Source organism: Trifolium pratense, linkage group LG3 (genome assembly GCF_020283565.1).
Source record: "Trifolium pratense cultivar HEN17-A07 linkage group LG3, ARS_RC_1.1, whole genome shotgun sequence".
Lineage (NCBI taxonomy): Eukaryota > Viridiplantae > Streptophyta > Magnoliopsida > Fabales > Fabaceae > Trifolium > Trifolium pratense.
The window spans coordinates 3731191-3750048 of NC_060061.1; the positions used below are offsets into that span (position 1 = coordinate 3731191).

Sequence of the window (18858 nt, forward strand, 5' to 3'; positions counted from 1 at the left end):
GCTATGTAGCACCGCTCATATTAGTAGTAACTTGTAAGCACCAAACTATACTTACGAGTTAAATATTTAGCTTCTTCTTTTTCTTATTGAATCGTGAATTATTTAATAGCTTCAAGTACTTTTTCTAAATTTGTAGTGTTTAGAGAGTAAACTGTCAAATACTCCCAGAAATTTTAAAATTCGTTAAATATTCCTTAAAATTTGAAAATAGACAAATACCCCTATGAAATTTTAAAAAGTCAATCAAATATCCCAATGCGTTGACTTCACTCATTTTCATAAAATTTTAACAAAAACTTACTATTTAAGATGCTTAAAGAGTGCCCCGGGGACACTGTTTAGCATTTTCCTTAAAAAAATTATTCAAAAGTTTAATTTTATCGTTTATTATAAAACTACACGATTTGATGAATTAATATCTATAATTAATATCTATCGAGAACATAATTAATTAATCTCCGCTTCCAAAACAGGTAGGATCTCAATCCCTCATATCAAAGTTGCGTGTGTCTATAGAGTCATCGCCCATCACCATATTCACCACTCTTTTGTTAGCTTAACTCGTTTCTCTCATGTGATATTTATCAAATGTTCAAATAGTTCTTTATGATAAGAAAAATGTTGAAATAATACGTGAAGTCTCTTGACATAAAGGAAAAGGGAGCAAATTATAAGCAATTATCACATCATCATTATCGTTATCGTTATGATTAATTATCATGAGTATGTTTGATTCGTAAAATAATAAGGACTAAACATAACAGTACATGACAGAAAAAAATAATACAGGACAAGACAAAACTGTACCGGAGAGATATAGGCCGATAATATTTTTATATTCGAAAATAAAATGGATATTTTCGTATTTTTATAGTTGTACTATGGACAAAAAGTTGTCTCGTGGTTCAGTGGGGGACAAAAAATCTTGTTTTTGTCATGTCCCTTGCTACCTAATTTGTCCAGTCTAATAACCAGTTTCAAATCAAACAGGATACAACAAAAGTTATCGTGTATAATCCCTTGTTTTTTAACAAATCAAACGCACGTAGACTGACCCGCGCATTATGGCTTATTATTCGAAGTATGTTGTAGTAAAATATATGTATGTAAGTGTCACAATATGTGAGTGACGTGAAAAGAAATTTCGAAATTTGGTGATACTAGGAAGTTTGGCATCTATTTCCTATTTCCAAATGCTGTGTGTAGGATCAGCTTCAAGTCCACATGGTGACATGGCATCCACACAAAGCGCAATAACGGGCCATATCTGTCCCTCTCAACTTATATAGTTGAAACATAGACACGCATTTAGTGTGATGCATGTTTGTCCGTTAACCTACGAAGCACGGACTCCGACATGGATAGCGCGACACGCCTAATCATTGAGGTGTCGGTGCTTCATAGCCGTTAACCCTATTTTTTACTCTTTAATTATAGTTTTTTTTTATAGACTAGACTGAATTTATATTTTAGTCCTCACACAAAACACATAATTTATTGTATGTTTGATTGTGCATTTGATCAATGAGTCTCGCGTTTGGGAATTTTTTTGTCGTGGCCGAAACGTGAAGCTAATCATAATAGCTTATGAAAAAACTGCATGTTTATTGCATCTTGAACACAAAAATAAACAGAGGTTTAATTCAGTTTAGACAACATGCAATATTTAGCCTTTTCTAAAGATGATCGGCACATCTTTTGCAAAAAAGAAAGGCACATATTAGATCATGAGTAACATTTGTTTGATCACAATACTAAATGAAAGTGATTTGGACACACATAAATAAAAATATAAAAAAAACGAAATTAATATTATTTATTTAAGTATTTTTAATGCGACTTAATAGCGTTTAGATGAGATAATATAAATTTCTTTTAGTTTAACCAATATTCTGAGTTTCATCACAATACTAAATGAAAGTGATTTGGACACACATAAATAAAAATAAAAATAAAAATAAAACAAAATTAATATTATTTATTTAAGTATTTTTAATGCGATCTAATAGCGTTTAAATGAGATGATACAAATCTCTTTTAGTTTAACCAATATTCTGAGTTTTATTACTAGCTTTAGCATGCAGCAGTGTTAAAATTCTTAGGGAAAATTTTTCATCCATTTGGATCTTATAAGATTCGGGAGATTAATGTCTGTATTTGTGCGCAGAGGATATTTAGTTTATAAAAAAAATATTTTTAATGTATAATTATTTTATATTATTAAGATATTTAAGATTTAACAATAAAATTTGATATGTATTAATATTATTGGTGGCTATCTTTTTTAGTAATCTGCTTTAAAAGTGAATAAGTGATAAAGTGTCCGGAGTTCAAACTCTAACTCTTAAATAATACTCCCTCCGTCCCAAAATATAAGCAAAAGTTGGTCAACAAAAGTGGATGTGTTTGGTCCAAATCTTTAACCAAATACATCAAGTTTATTTGACCAACTTTTGCTTATATTTTGGGACGAAGGAAGTATATGTGATGCCCATACTAACTGAGCTAAGAGGAGGACTATTAGCGACTTCTTCTAGTTATTGGATGGGTTTTTTTTTTGTAATATGCAAATACCGATTTTATTTTATTTTTTTGATTATGCAAATACCGAATTTTTTGCAGTAAATTTCATTTAATAATGGTTCCTGCGATGACAATATACGCGTTTCGTGAAAAAAAATAAAAATAATAATAAGACAATACACGCGTAAACCAAACTCTTATGTCAAAAAGAAAAGTTTATTTAACTTGATTAGGATTAAGATGAGGTAATTGAATTAGACATGAATCAAAATCAACACAGAACTCTCAAAAAAAAGAAAATCAACACATAATAACATAACAGTTTCGACGAAAAAGTAGCAGGACAGCGTAGGATTACTATAAGGAAAAAAGTTTTTTTTTAAAAAAAAAAAACTAACATGTGCTCTAAGGGCACATTTTAAGATACTTAATGTAGAAAATTATTCTCAAAAGTTGTACATTTAACTTTTACAAAGTCAAAATCTTAATTTTTCTGATACAAAATTTCCATTTTAAGCTCCTTAACATATATTCTTATGGCACATGTTAGCAGCATGACCTTTTTTTTTTCTTCCTTGGACGAATGCCAATTCCACTTTTATAAGTACGAATGTCTAATTCTAATTTTTTTATTAAGTTTTTATATACAAAATGACAAAATTATCATAAAATCACACATAAGTGAGAAAGTCAGAATTCAAACGCATAATTTCCAACTTGATAATTTCAACAATTTTTTTGTCAATTGAGAGCTAAGGACCTAATTCTAACTTTTATTGTTTTACTTTCATATTTATTTTATTTAAATTTATGTATAATGTTGATACACCATCAACTAATCATAATTGTTAGAATATTTTGTCATTATCATTTCTAAAGTTATACTATGATTGACTATGATTTATTAAATTTCTTGTACTGACATGAATAAAAATTAAATTCATTATTTTATTTATTTTTAATATTAGAAAGGAAATCAAAGTGATTGGTTTGAAGTTGGGATTGGCCAAATGGGCTAGTCCATTCTATTTTGACTCGCCTCGCGTTGGACTTGTAGGTCTAAAGCGAGGTAAGTAAGTGGACAAAATATATATATATATATATATATATATATATATATATATATATATATATTGCTAAATATTGAGCACTATACTATTTTTCTATTTGCCTGGTTTTCTCATTTAGGGCTTACATATACGTTTTTTAAAAAGACAATTGTATTTTTTTTTATCTCCCGTTTAGAATTTGGTCTAATGCTCCATATTTTACATTTCATTATTTCGTTTTTACAATATTTGTATATTGGCTCGTTTTTTAAGTTAAATGAAAATAAGGTCCTGCCAATATAATTGAAATATATTTGTTTAATTTTTTGAGACATTTTTTATAATATTTTCATTCTTTTCTCGCATTTTGCAAAGGAAGTTTTGTCAAGCCATTGTGTATCAGGTTTGTTTATTTTTGGGTATTTTCTAGTTCTATAGGAAAAAATGACTATGATAATATAGAATGCATTTGAATTTCCTTGCATTTTCCAAAGCATAGGCATAACTTTGTCAAGATAGAGAAAATGTTAGGTTGTCTATGTGACTTCATAGAATGTTGTAAAGACAAAATTATCTTAAATATTTTTTTAAACGAAGATGCATGACTTTTTTACTCTATGAAATTTAACTCTTGACAATTTGTAGTTTGGTTGCAAAATAATTGTTGCCCAAATGTTTTATTATTTATCTAGTGGTTTGTTGATGAATTTGTGATTTTTAATAGATAATTTTTGTAAGATTTAACCCAACTGTCGATGTCAAGATTATGCTAAAACCGATTATCTCAAAAGTTTAAGCGGTTAGGATAGAGCCATATCAATAATTTTATATTATTTCTAATACGCTCCCTCACGCAAGAGTCTATTTGGGCTTGAAGCGTGGATAATGCATAGGTCAACCCACCATATGTTTAAATTTCACTTTTTAATTAGAAAGTGGGGGGAGTGGAGATCGAACTCTAGACCACTTAGTTATAGAGGCTCTGATACCATGTCAAATAACCGATTATCCAAAAAGCTTAAGCTGTTAGGATACAGGCATATCAATGGTTTTATATTATTTCTAACAGATATCTCGAATGTGTGAGTTTTTAAGTGATGTTTATCACTCTATCTAATGATATAAATCACTGAATTTGAATTATCTCCCGTCACTGAAAGGTGCTATTTGATCTCGGCCTTTGATTTTCATTAAATGTTAGCGGTCAACACCGTAATATAATTGATAAACGGTTCAAATCTGCACAGAACATAAAACTGGAGAGGAAGGACATGAGAGGATCTTGATCCCAAATCACTACGAGGGCCATTTGAAATTTAATATATGGGTCCTACATCCTACATGCCTTTTAGCTTGTATATCTGTTTTTTCCAAGGGGGAAAATTGATAAATATTTAAGTTGACTTTAAAGGTTTTTGATGCACAAGTCTTTACATCATATATATATCAAATGAAAAGCATTCTAATTTCTAATTCTAGTTATTTGCTTGGCTACTTCCTCCAACATTCCAAGAACCTTCTTCTTTTCCCATATATATACTCAATTCGTCTCATTCTGCCTCTCATTCATCTCTTTATAGCTACCTTTTTCTTACACCAACACATTACATTGAAGCAAGCTGGTCCTAATTAAAATTCACCACCAAAAAAATGGCTGCAAAACGTTTTTTGGATGATTCTAATCAAGACAAAGACAAACCAAATGACAAACGGATTAGAACTACACCAACACCTTCTTTTGCTTCGTATGTTCTTAATTACTATTTTTTTATGATCCAATTATATACACATATGATATGATATAGCTAATAGCATAGTTATTAAATGTTTCATAATATATATATCCTCTACTATATACTATATTAATTACTCTCAATTCTCATGTGACAGGGTAATAGGAGAAGTGGTTAAGGTGAAAAACATGCAAAACCTATTCTCTGGCTTGGAACCTTTACTTAGAAGAGTGGTAAGTAATTAACATTCAACTTTACCATAATTTAGAAATGAAAGCATAAAGTAATTACACATATTTGTAACAAACGGATGAAAACTTTTGAAAATGTTATTTTTGTTTAACGCAACTTTGTTTAAAGAAAAAGTTGTAACAAAATGTGGCTTACTATATGATCAGGTTAACGAAGAGGTGGAACGAGCGATGAGACAATGTTATCCACCGCGATCGATAACAAAGTCACCTTCATTGAGACTCAAAGCAGTGGAAGAACCATTAAGTTTTGAATTCATGTTCAAAAAGAAACTTTCACTTCCAATATTCACAGGTAGTAAAATACTAGACATGGATGGAAACTCAATCAATGTGATTCTTGTTGACAAAAGCAATGGCCAAATTGTCCCTACAAGTTTACCTCATCCAATCAAGATTGAAATTGTAGTTCTTGATGGAGATTTTCCTTCTAGTGAAAAAGAATCATCATGGACTAGTGAAGAATTCAATAGTAATATCGTGAAAGAGAGAACTGGGAAGAGGCCATTGCTTACCGGAGAATCAAATCTTACTATGAGAGATGGAATTGCACCAGTTGGAGATATTGAGTTCACCGATAATTCTAGCTGGATTCGTAGCCGAAAGTTTAGAGTTGCTGTTAGAATTGCTCCTGGGACTAATCAAAGTGTCAGAATTCGTGAAGGCATGACCGAACCTTTTGTTGTTAAGGATCATCGTGGTGAATGTGAGTTTTTCTTTCTTTACGCTGACATCTAACAAAGAATCTAATATTTTATGGTTATTTTAATTAAGCTCTAATTTATATGCAAGAATGATTAATTAGAATGTATATATAGTAGTTTTTTTTTTTCCTTTCTGATTTTGTTTATATATATGATTTTGTTTACTTGGTCAAATGATATTATTGCGTAAAAAATGATCCTCTCCATCCTTTGAAGCAAACGAATCTAACAACATGACATTTAATTAAGTACTGATGTGTTGTTAATAACTACTTTTTATTAATAATTAGTTGTTAATAAGTCTATATCTTTCGTTAAATTTATTTTAAGGTTGTTGAGATATAACTAATAATACTATAAGGATCAGAAAGGGTCTCTTGGAATGGAAATCATCTAGGGTCAACCCTTTTAGTCTTACAAAATAATTGCAGAATTTGTACCAACACATATATATATGATTTATCAATGAATGTCCATTAGTAATTATATTAATTGGTGTTTTCAATCCAAGATTATTTGTGCATTAAACATATATAAGAACTTGTAGCATTATATGTTACAACTTTTTAGTAATGCATCCACATTATATGTTACAATTCCATATCTTATCATGCAATATTATTTACTAATAGCTAGTATTAATTAAATTAATTTTTTCATACAAATATAGTGTACAAGAAACATCACCCACCAAATCTAAATGACGAAGTGTGGCGGCTAGAGAAGATTGGGAAAGATGGAGCTTTCCACAAAAAATTGACCAAAGAAGGAATTACTACTGTACAAGAGTTTCTCAAGTTATCAGTTGTTGATCCTCAAAGACTCAGAAAGGTACATATATGTCCATATTACTCTATGCACCCTCCCTTAACTGAAAAAAAAATACTAATAAATAAGCTCTTATGATTTTGAAATCAGATTTTAGGCATGGGGATGTCAGAGAAAATGTGGGATGTGACAATTAGGCATGCTAAAACTTGTGTAATGGGAAACAAACTATATGTCTACCGTGGGCCTCAAGTTACCATATATCTCAATGCCATATGCCAAATGGTTAAAGCTGCTTATATCAATGGTCAAACCATTCCCAACAACAACATGAATAGGGTACATACACATATATTTATACTTAATTAAACTTACCATTTTTGTTCCATCACTTTAATTATTAGGCATTGATTTTTAACCTATAGTTCATTTCATTAATTAGCAGGGCTACATAGAAAAATTGGTGAGAGAAGCATATGCTAGATGGAATGATTTGGAGGAAATTGATGAAGTTTTGAATGACAATGTTGCTTTGTTAACTCAAGGTATGGTTTAATAATTAATCATATGTTACACTTATGTTTGTGACTTTGCAAAATTGATTTACTAATTGAATCTCATTTTACAGGTGGAACAGTGGAACAATTTCAAAATAATAATAATCATCAAGCACCGGGTATAGCATATGATCAAAATGACTTTTTTGGTGATAAATCTATGGAGGGTGGCAATTATGTATCAAGTCATAATAATAATGCACAAATAGGTAGCATCCAGTGGTCACCACCATTTCCCACTTCACCATTCATGAATGCCATATCTTATAGCTTCACAGATTCACAATCAGATGATGGTGATATAACGCCATCAACTTCAGGACCAGTTGTTGATGGAGTGTCAAGGTGGCTTTAATAAATGAAAAAATGTAACAATTGGAGAATCAAATTAGTTTGATAATTTCAAGGGGCGCATGAGATTATTTAGGGGGCGCGAAAAGTAACTCTCTATTTAGAGGGCCCATTTTAAGATTGTGTAAAATATGGGCCTTGTTCCTCTTCTGCAAACCTGCCTTTACTGGGCCAGTGTTGCTAAGTTTATCATAATTTCATCAATTAAGATTTGACAAAAAAAAATTGCAGCAGCAAATATCACAAATCCTCTTTTATTTTCATAATTACAATTACAAAGCAATTTGTTCAAAATATTACATTTGAAGAAATAATTTTAAAACAACAGATTATTCCCATTATACTAGTCAATTTAGATGCCCCTATGTTGACCCAAAAAAAAAAAACTTAGCCCCTACATTCTGTCCCATGTCGGGATGTTGGTGAGACTCTCTTGCACAACAGTGACTACTCAATCCTACAATAGTCCTAAAACTCTCCAAGCCTTCTTCGTCGATATCCATTGTTGGATCAATGACCTTTCCGAACAAGTCTTTGTTTGATATATAGCATCCTATGGAACTATGTAACAAAGTGCATGCTTTCCTCTGGTTCGCTGCTATCGATTGCTCCCATTCCGGTTATCATTTTCCTCCTAATGGTGCCTCGTCTGGTGACCGTGACACATCATACCATTTTAATGAGTTAGGAAATTGAACAAGATAAGAGAAAGAACTACCAATATGCTAGAGTTTATATAGCATTCAACAACAAAATATGTATATACATACAGACAGGACATCACATGAACTAAAATGAATCATGTCTACTTGTTTTCATGACATGAAAACACCAAATATTCTTTCAAATATGACCCTACATAAATTTGTAAGATAATGGAATGGTTGAATAGAATTGTGCCAAAAAAAAAATCCCACATAAACGTGATTCATTATAAAAATAGAAAACTTAAAATTAGTGAAAACTAATTAGACATTTAGGGCTGGTTTGACCCAGTTTTTTTTAGAGCTTATACAAACAACTTATGCAGTATAAATTAGGTTTTATAAGCTATTTTATCATAAACTACCTTGACAAACTTATAATAATATATAAAAATTACATAAGCTGTTTGCATAAGCTCTAAATAAACTTGGGCCAAGCGAGCCCTTAGACTATTAACATTCTGACAAGGAAAAAGTTAATTGAACTCTTACAGTATCTCTATCATTCTCTTTTTTGATTTACCACTACCTCTATCCAAAAAAGACACCAAACTCCTAATTTATTCAGGACACTCAAAATTCCGGATACAGACCTGCCACCCACATACACAATTGGAAAGTGTAGTATTCATATGCATCTCATACTAGTCGCACGTTTGAAGTGGTTTCTAATTTTAATGCTAAAGGAGAAAGAATGTGAAATAGGCAAGTCTATGGTAAAAGACTTCATCAAGTTTTTCACCGTGTATAAGTTCCAAATATTACTATAACGAATACGAATTTTACAAAATTTATCGTTGAATTGAAAGTTTATATCGTATAGATCATCCATAATTTTCTTAAAATTTTTTGAAAATCATTTGATATGTTATTGAGACTCATCAAGATTAACGGTTTATGGTTTTATATTAAATACCATTAATTTTGACGGGTCTCAATAACATATCAAATGATTTTCAAAAAAATTAAAAAAATATTATGGATGATCTCTATGATATAAACTTTCAATCCAACGGTAAATTTTATAAAATTCGTATTTGTTATAATAACAATAATGACTTATGCACCATAAAAGACTTGACTTTATCAAGTCTTTCATATTAGACAAAGCCTGTAAAATAACTTATAAAAAAATTCAAGCAAGTTCCAGCACACCAGTACTACTAGCTACTTGGGTTAATGGCTCATGCTAGCAGTGGCGGAGCTGGCCCCAAAAGTTGGGGCGGGCCGCTACGAATATAAATCGAATATGCAAAAAAAAATTACTAAAAAAAGATATATCATATTGAGGGCGTGTCTAATATAAATATCTCAAAAAGAGTCAATAGGTGAACCATTACCATTTTCAATAAATAAATTTAAAATTTTTTAACAAAAGATTGATAAAACATGAATTTTTATACACAAACTCTATTTTAAATAAAAATTTGAGTCATTTTTTCTCCAAAAAAATATACTTGAATACTTTCACAAAATAAATTACACATTCTAAAATTTTTATAAATATTAAACAATAAAACATTAGAAGGGATGCTTAAAAAAAATAAATTAAGAAGGATATTTGAATTAATAATTTATAAGGGAGAATTCTGGATCGTCCAAATAGAGGGGGTTTGAAACCCCCACAAATTGGAAACATGTGAAAGAATTCTGATGGTCCAAATTGGTGATTTAAACCCCCGCAAACTGAGAATTAACAAACTAAACAGACTATTTAGTGGGGGTTTAAAACCGCCGCTAAATAATATACCTATGAAAAAAAATGAAAATCTTGGGGCGGGCCATGGCCCTGTCCAGCCCATAAGGGGCTCCGCCCCTGGGTTTGACTTTGCGTCACTCATGAATAGCTTTTTTGTCTTGACATCTAATTTCTCTGATTTGACTTTCAGTTTTTCGTGAATAGTTTTTTGTTCTTGCATCTTTTTTTTTGTTTGACTTTGTATCAAAATAAAAGCTACACGACAAAATACATTGAAAAAAGAAGCATATGTTGGGTTTGTCTCACTTTAATATCTCTTTTTAGTTAGAGGTTTAGTAATTCTCTAGGCCCATTTTAAGTTTGTCTGAAATATGGGTCTTATTCCTCTTCTGCAAACCTGCCTTTACTGGGCCAGTGTTGCTAAGTTTATCACAATTTCAGCAACTAAGATTTGATAAAAAAAATAAAATTATATTTTCATCTTTACAAGTGATTAGAAAAAATAGCAAACAAAAGTAATATTTAAGATTGACAGTCTAATGTAGCGTCGATGTGATTCAATGTGGTCTTGATATGGTCTGATACAGTTATATTGGTGATTTCACTTCACAGTTCACACCGCAATTGCAATCCGATGCAATTGTTGTGCCTCCCATATACACAATTGGAAAGAATGTTTGAAGTAATTTCTAATTTGAAAGCTGAAGAAGAAGAATGTGAAACTTCAAGAACAAGTAACTAAAAAATTCCAAGCAAGTTTCAGCACACTAGAGATCGATTTGTAAGTGACCACCAAAGGCAACACAAGTAAAACTAATTAATGATCGAATAAGTTGAATATTTTTAGCTCATACTGTTCTGGACTGGGCCAAGAGCTGGCCCAATTATAGTCCTACCCGGATCTTGGGGCACGGCCCAATAAGGGGAGGTCTCCCCAGCCACGTCAGCACATGACGTAGCCTCCTCGACATGTCAACCACATAGCACGATAAGCACGTGCTTGGCATGACAACTGCTTCTTAGTCAAGGAGCTTATCCACTTCCATGGTATCGTGGAACAACTCCACCAGGATATGGGCAAATAACTGCTTCCCCCACGATACAGGGAATATCTTGGCAGTCGCTCCTATTGGGCCGTGGCACTTTGGCCCATCAGGGAGACATTTGGCTCAGCGCTAGGGACAACTATATAAGCTCTCCTATACAGGAGAGCCAGGTATTCTATTCTTTACATTCTCTCTCTTCTCTCTTGTATCTCTCATTCTCTCCGTGGGTTTTTAGCCCTCTTTATAACCAAAAAAAAGAAGAAAACTGCTATTTTAGCCCATCTGCATTGCTCTAAGGCCCCCATCATGACCAAATTACCACCGTTGCACACCTTCGGAAGTTAGAATCCAAAGTGCTCTTCAACCTTCCCAAAACTCACCACCACTATCGTCAACTCTATTTCACTCACCACCATTCTTCATTGCAAACATCCTTCTCTACATACTTTTTCCCCTCTTTACCTTCTCACCAATACTCCTCTTCACCCTTATTACTTTTTTTTTTAATAGCTTTAATTTTAGTGACAAACACTCCACCAAATCATAAGTGTTTGTAGAGGCAAAGCAACAACCCACTATAAAAGTGGTAACAAAACAAGCACAGTTAAAACACTACACAAAGCAAAAACAACAAAACTGGAAACATCAAACCAGTAACACAGAGAAGCAAATGTGCAGGAACAAACACTAACAGAGCAAGAGCAAACAGCAGCAACACTAACACTAGATTTCGGATCCTAAGTTCTGAAATAGTTCAAATTCGGATTATAGAATACAAACCAAAATCAGGGGTATTTTTGAATTTTTGGGAGTTTGGGAGCAACACGGAGGCCTATAGAGCAATTTTCAAAAACGAAAGATTGTATTTAGAATGGGCCTTATCTAAATGGGCCTGTACAGAAATAACATCAGGGATTCACTCAATCCACATTGTCTGTCTCCCCTATATGTTGAAATTGAAGAAAATCAAAATAGCATAATTGTGCCCTAATTTCGTGTAAGGATCTTGCTAACGAGTGCTCCCGAGAACTCTTTAAGTATTCCATTTAAAAAAAAAAATATTCAAAAATTAAACACAACAATTTTCAATATGTTGACTTTACGTATTTCTATAAAAAAAAAACTTACTATTTAAAGTCTTAAAAGTGCCCCGGGAGCACTCGTTAACATTTGTCTTATATTATTTATAAATATTTTAAAGGGTCATGCTAACTAGTGCCCCGGGGCACTAGTTAAGGATACAAAATTATTTGTTACTTCTATGTGACTATGCAAAATTATTTGCCAAAGTATATTATTAATTGATTTTTTTTATTGAATCTCACTATAGGTGAAGCTGTGGAACGATTTCAAAACAAATCCTCTTTTATTGTCATAATTACAATTACAAAGCAATTTTGTTCAAAATATTGCATTTGAAGAAATAATTTTGAAACTGTAGCCCCTCAAAACTTAGCCCCTATGTTGACCAACAAAAAAAAAACTTAGCCCCTACATATTCATTGTGTGTCCCATGTATGGGGGATGTTGGTGAGACTCTCTTGCACAACAGTGACTACTCAATCCTACAATAGTCCTAAAGCTCTCCATGCCTTCTTCGTCGATATCCATTGATATATAGCATCCTATGTAAAAGTGCATGTTTTCCTCTGGTTCGCTGCTATCGATTGCTCCCATTCCGGTTATCATTTTCCTACTGATGGTGCCTCGTCTGGTGACCGTGACACAGCATACTATTTTAATGAGTTAGGAAATTGAACAAGATAAGAGAAGGAACTACCAATATGCTAGAGTTTATATAGCATTCAACAACAAAATATGTATAAACATTACAGACAGGGCATCACATGAACTAAAATGAATCATGTCGATGAAAACACCAAATATTCTTTCAAATATGACCCTACATAAATTTGTAAGATAATGGAATGGTTGAATAGAATTGTGTCAAAAAAAAAATCCCACATAAATGTGATTCACTGTAAAAATAGAAAACTTAAAATTAGTGAAAACTAATTAGAACATTCTGACAAGGAAAAAAAATTAATTGAACTCTGATACTACCTCTATCATTCTCTTTTCTATCCAAAAAAGGGCACCAAATTCCTAATTTATTCAGGACACTCAAGGATACGGTCCTGCCACCCACATACAATTGGAAAGTGTAGTATTCATGGTGCATGTTATGGTGGGAACGTGAATTTTATTTTTCCCATGATGGGAAAGTGCCTATTTTTACCGTTGATATATTATTTATATATTGAATGGTTTTGATTCAAGTGGGATGTTTTTACTTGACGAAAATAGAACAGGAGGGAGTTTGCTTTGTGCCATAGCTTTTTCAAAAATAATACCAAAACATTTTTTTACTGGACAAATTACTCTATCTATTGTAGTAAGTCAAAAATTGAATTTGATTCTATATAAAAATGTTAAATATTAAAAAGTCCCGTGAACATAATTTTTTTTTTCACGCATGATATTTAAATTTGTCTTGTTCAATCTCTTAATTTTAGGCAGATTGAATACACTTTATAAAAATTAGAATTATATTTTAGTCAAGTATCTCTAATACAAACCGTAAAAAAAAAATATCTCTCGAACACAAATTCTACAATTAAATCGAGTCTTATTCTCTATTTTTTTTAAGTGTCTTTTAACATCGAATTTAGTGTTCATATTTAACTGCCGTTTTGATATTTTAAGGGTATGATTTGTCAATTACTTTTATCTTTTCAGCAAAACTAATTAATGTTATATATCCGAAAAACTTTTTTTTGGTACATAACATATTAAAAAAAATTGGTACATAATATATTGATTTATTGGAAAAATAAAGTGTGTGAAAAAAATATGAATTTATTGGTGGATTAAAATGAGGGTATAATAAGAAAAAAAATGTACAAAAATACATTTGTTAATTTGATGTTATTATTCTAAAAAGACACTTAAAAAAACGGATGGAGTAATATATAAACATAAAATTAAGAGGAAAAGGAATATGTGCAACATTCAATATAACATGAAAGATTGATGGTTTATTATTGAATGACCGTGTAATCTCCATTAAGGGTGTGTTTGGTAACACAAATAAGCTAGCTTATAGCTTATTATATGAGTTTATAAGCTTGTTTCAAAAAATTAGAGGTGTTTGGTAACAAGCTTTTTTTACTAGCTTATAGCTTTTTTTCAGATGCTATTTCAAGTAGCGTTTGAGCTTATTATAGCTTATAGCTTTTTACACTTTATTCCATTTTTACCCTTTAATTTAATAACTACCCACTCTAAAAAAGAAACTACCCACTAACAATTATGTCATTTTATATTTATTAACCACTTTAAAAGCTAATTTTACCAAACACTTTAATTTCAATTAGCTAGCTTTTCAGCTATCAGCTATAAGCTAGCTTTTCAGCTATCAGCTAGCTTATAGCTTATTTTTACCAAACAGACCCTAAACTCTAAAATTAATGCAACATAAAAAACTGTACAAAAGGTACACTTCTAAAAATTATTACAAATGATACACTTCTATCATCTAAGCCATTCAATATTTTTATAATACATCGGTGGTTGATATAAACATTTCCCATCATGGGAAAATAAACAACTTTTCCCACCTTATCCTCACTGGTATTCATATGCATCTCTTACCGGTCGCACGTTTGAAGTGGTTTCTAATTTAAAAGCTGAAGGAGAAGAATGTGAAATAACTTACAAAAAATTTCAAGCAAGTTCCAGCACACCACTACTAGCTACTTGAACCTCATGATAATGTCTCTGTTTGTTTTTGTCAAATAACCGATTATCCCAAAACCTTAAGGTGTTAGGATAGAGTCATATCAATGGTTTTATATTATTTTTAACACGCCCCCTCACGCAAGAGCCCACTTGGGCTTGAAGTGTGGATAATGCATAGGCCCACTTACCATATGCTTAAATTCCACTTTTTAATTAGAAAGTGAGGGGAGCGGGGATCGAACTCTAGACCACTTAGTCATAGAGGCTCTGATACCATCTTAGAAATGGATATTGGGCCTAACTCATCCTTACAAAACCGGCTTGTAAGGTGAGGATTGCCTCTAGTATATAAACACTTAGTCAGACCATCTCTCAACCAATGTGGGACTTCTTAACAGTTTTTGCGTTCAAGATTCAATAAATACATGTTTTTTCATAAGTTACTTATTATTAGCTTCTTGTTGCCACGGCAAAAAGATTCCTAAAAAGTGAGATTCTATCCACGGCAAACATACAAAATGATGCTCTAAAGATCATGACGGCAAGTAATATTTTGTTTCTGAAAACAAACAAAATTAGTGAATTGGGGGGCAAGGAATAAGCTTATATATATAGAGAGAGCGCATGCAGAAGTGCTTAACAATTTCCTCAACCAAATTAAACCAACACACACAAGGTAAATCAGACCGTTAAAATCTCACAAACATTGATAAGAAACCCGGCCCAATAGGCCCATATCCATAGGGTTTCTTCTTCCATTCTTCTTTCTTTCACAAATCACAAAACACAGTCACTGAGAGGTTCACTTTCGCCACTGACTGAACCACCGTTGGACCGTTCGCAACCGTCAACACCGTATTCGTACTTCATAGTCACATTGAGGTAATGCATCATATCATTTCATGGCTTTTGTTTTAGAGAAATGATTTTGTAATTTTTGTAAAAGTGGATAATCTTTTGTAATTTTTTTTTTGTTTCAATTATTTTTTAAAATCATTAATTCTATATTTCTTAGCAAGTAATTTCAATATATCACACTTATATATTTATTCTCTTTTTAATTTTTATACAGAATTGGAGAAAATATCACAAGAATCTGTACCACCATATTCTTTAGTAAAAAAAACAATAATATATGCTTGAACCATAAAAGAAAAAAAGAAACAATAATATATAATAATATATATGTTGAACTTAACCCAAAAATAAAGAAACAATAATATATGTATTGAACGTAACAAAAAAAAAAACAATGATCAATAGAATAAAATCCTAATTCATCTCTTATGTGTATTGCTTTTTTTTTTTAGAGTGTATTGCCTTTTTTAACATGTTTGTTTATTATTATAGTTTTATTACATGTAATTATTTTATTGGATGTGCCTAATCATAAATTGTTAGGTGAATTCATATACGAATTTCTCTTATATATAATATCATTATTTATTTTATTTGTAGGAAATGCGCCAAAATCCTATACCACGTAATCCAAGTGAAGACTTCGAGATAGAGCTGTAAAAAGGGCCTTAAGGGGCCGGCCCTTTAAGGGGCGGACCCACTTATTCCTGATTATTAATTTTATTTAAATTTTAAACAATTTTTCTAGTGTCGTGAACTTATTCTCGTTTTCTTCAATCAGCACTGTCCACGATCAACACCCTAAAAAAACTGTGTTTAAAATTTAAATAAAATTAATAATCATGAATAAGTGGGTCCGCCCCTTAAAGGGCCGGTCCCTTAAGGCTCTTTTTACGGCTCTACTTCGAGAGCCCTTTATCTAGGAAAATAATAATTGGCATATTAGTTCTTATTGCATTTGGATTTTTAATATTTGGTATATATATAGCTGTTAAAAAATGTTTGGCTCGTAAGCCACGATATGTGGCTACCACAAAACCTGGCATTAGTCGGGATAAATAACGTAGCCAATCCATAACTAATTATTTTTAAGGAAAATGTTAACATGTATTAAGAATTTAGAATAAAAATTTTATTTTGTATAATATGTATTTAAATTCTCAATAGTGTAAATATTGACTTTTGAAATAAATATTTACTATTTGTAAGACACTTAACATGTGCCCTCAACATTATCCTTATTTTAAAATGTCCATGATATTTTAAATCTGGTATATATACACAAAATGTCCTTCCCCAACATTCACTAGTGTAAAAAATATTTTTTAAACCAAGTAAAAACTATTTTTGCTTTTAAGTCTATTTTGATCCAATTTACGTGATTTAAAATCTATCTATTCAACATATATTTTAATTTTTAACCATGTATTGATCTGTTCTAAAATCACATGTTTTAGATATGTTCTTAAAATCTATTTATTTTACTTTACTTCGTTATAACAAACAGAATTCCTTTATGAACAATCATTTAATATAAATATTATCATAAAATCATAATTTTACATCGGCTTGTAAATAAAATCAAGCTACAAAATTATTCATTCATTAACACAAAATCATTCACAAAATATAAACATTATCATTGTTTCAATGAAATTTATTTTAGTTTTCTATTTTCCAAGAATATTAGAGCATGAATTTCATGTTACAACTACATGGAATAATATTTCTCACTTAATTAGACTAACTACAATTTAGTAATTTTAACTTCTATGTATTATCGATTCAATCTTATCCAATTAGATTGATTATGACTTAAGAAAATTTTAATGATAAAATGGTTCAATCCATCTAATTACATTAATTTTCACTTAGAAAATCTAACTTCTTAATATATACAACAGAGTAATATAATCTAAGTTTTAGCATCAATAAATTCACTCACAAAAGTGGTTGCATTTTTTAATAGTTTATTTTAGAATTAAAATGATTATCAGATTGTGAGAGTGAATTGGAAAATGAATTATGATATTTATTACTTTATCACCTGTTTCCAGATCTACACATACACATAGGAAAAAAAACAAGGTAAAATTGTGAGTAAATTGAAGATGGATTATAAGATATTGGGATGTTCCTTGCGATTTTGAAATATCCCAGATTTATATTTACTTAATTTTCAATATAGATAACATAATTTGTGCTGAATTAATTGTATAACTTTTTAGATTATATCACCATACTTAGAAAATACTTAATTGGAGTACTTTACAATTATTTGTAGGTTATAACACTGAGTATATTGTTTTCGGATATTTCACAATAATTTTGTACATCATACATTTTCATAGTATGAATATCGTATAATAATTATATATCTCCCATATGTATACGAAATGAATTTGATTCAAGATGAAGGCGCTGAACCCGAAAGGTTTTGGGAGATGAACATCAGTCAACATCATGCAGATCAGAGAACAGTCTTGGTAAGAATATAGTTTTTTTTTAATATTCTTGATATAAGTTTAAATTGTTTAGCTTACCTAAAATTGTATTTTAATTTTCTATGTTTTCACTATTCAGCATTTTCCTACAAGAATAAGTAGGGCTTTGTTGGCACCGCAACAATAACACATTTGTATGGTTCTTGACAACACAAATATTTCTGTCGATATTGTGAAATTCGAACGGCCGCAAGAAATCAAAATGAGATGTACATATCTGCAGGATGGAATGCATTTGTAAATCTTGCTACCATACAAACTGGCTCAAGATGTCGATTCACTTTAGTAGATTCGCCTCAAATCTTGAATGTTGTTGTCATGGATCAACAACAATAATTGTATCATGTCAAATGAAATTATCATGGCCAAT

The 18858-nt window shown here is 31.0% G+C and overlaps 1 protein-coding gene across 2 annotated transcripts; it reads left to right on the forward strand.

The window, feature by feature from the left end:
- Nucleotides 1–5133: 5133 nt before the first annotated feature.
- Nucleotides 5134–8174, forward strand: LOC123916409 (protein SAR DEFICIENT 1-like). 2 transcript variants are annotated; one of them, XM_045967864.1, is made up of 7 exons: nucleotides 5134–5317; nucleotides 5463–5538; nucleotides 5704–6262; nucleotides 6931–7091; nucleotides 7179–7367; nucleotides 7474–7573; nucleotides 7657–8174. In XM_045967864.1, the coding sequence occupies exons 1-7, from the start codon at nucleotides 5223–5225 to the stop codon at nucleotides 7938–7940; spliced, it is 1464 nt and encodes a 487-aa protein (XP_045823820.1). In that variant the 5' UTR covers nucleotides 5134–5222; the 3' UTR covers nucleotides 7941–8174. The 2 variants fall into 2 exon arrangements, with proteins under 2 accessions (XP_045823820.1, XP_045823818.1); XM_045967862.1 differs by having other exon boundaries at nucleotides 5137–5317; nucleotides 7471–7573.
- The last annotated feature ends 10684 nt before the right edge of the window (nucleotides 8175–18858 follow it).

Coding starts and splice junctions, on each gene's coding strand:
- LOC123916409 (XM_045967862.1), top strand. CDS start 5,223: ATGGCTGCAAAACGTTTTTTGGATGATTCTAATCAAGACAAAGACAAA. Junction 5,318..5,462: donor CCAACACCTTCTTTTGCTTC/GTATGTTCTTAA, acceptor CTCATGTGACAG/GGTAATAGGAGAAGTGGTTA. Junction 6,263..6,930: donor TAAGGATCATCGTGGTGAAT/GTGAGTTTTTCT, acceptor ATACAAATATAG/TGTACAAGAAACATCACCCA.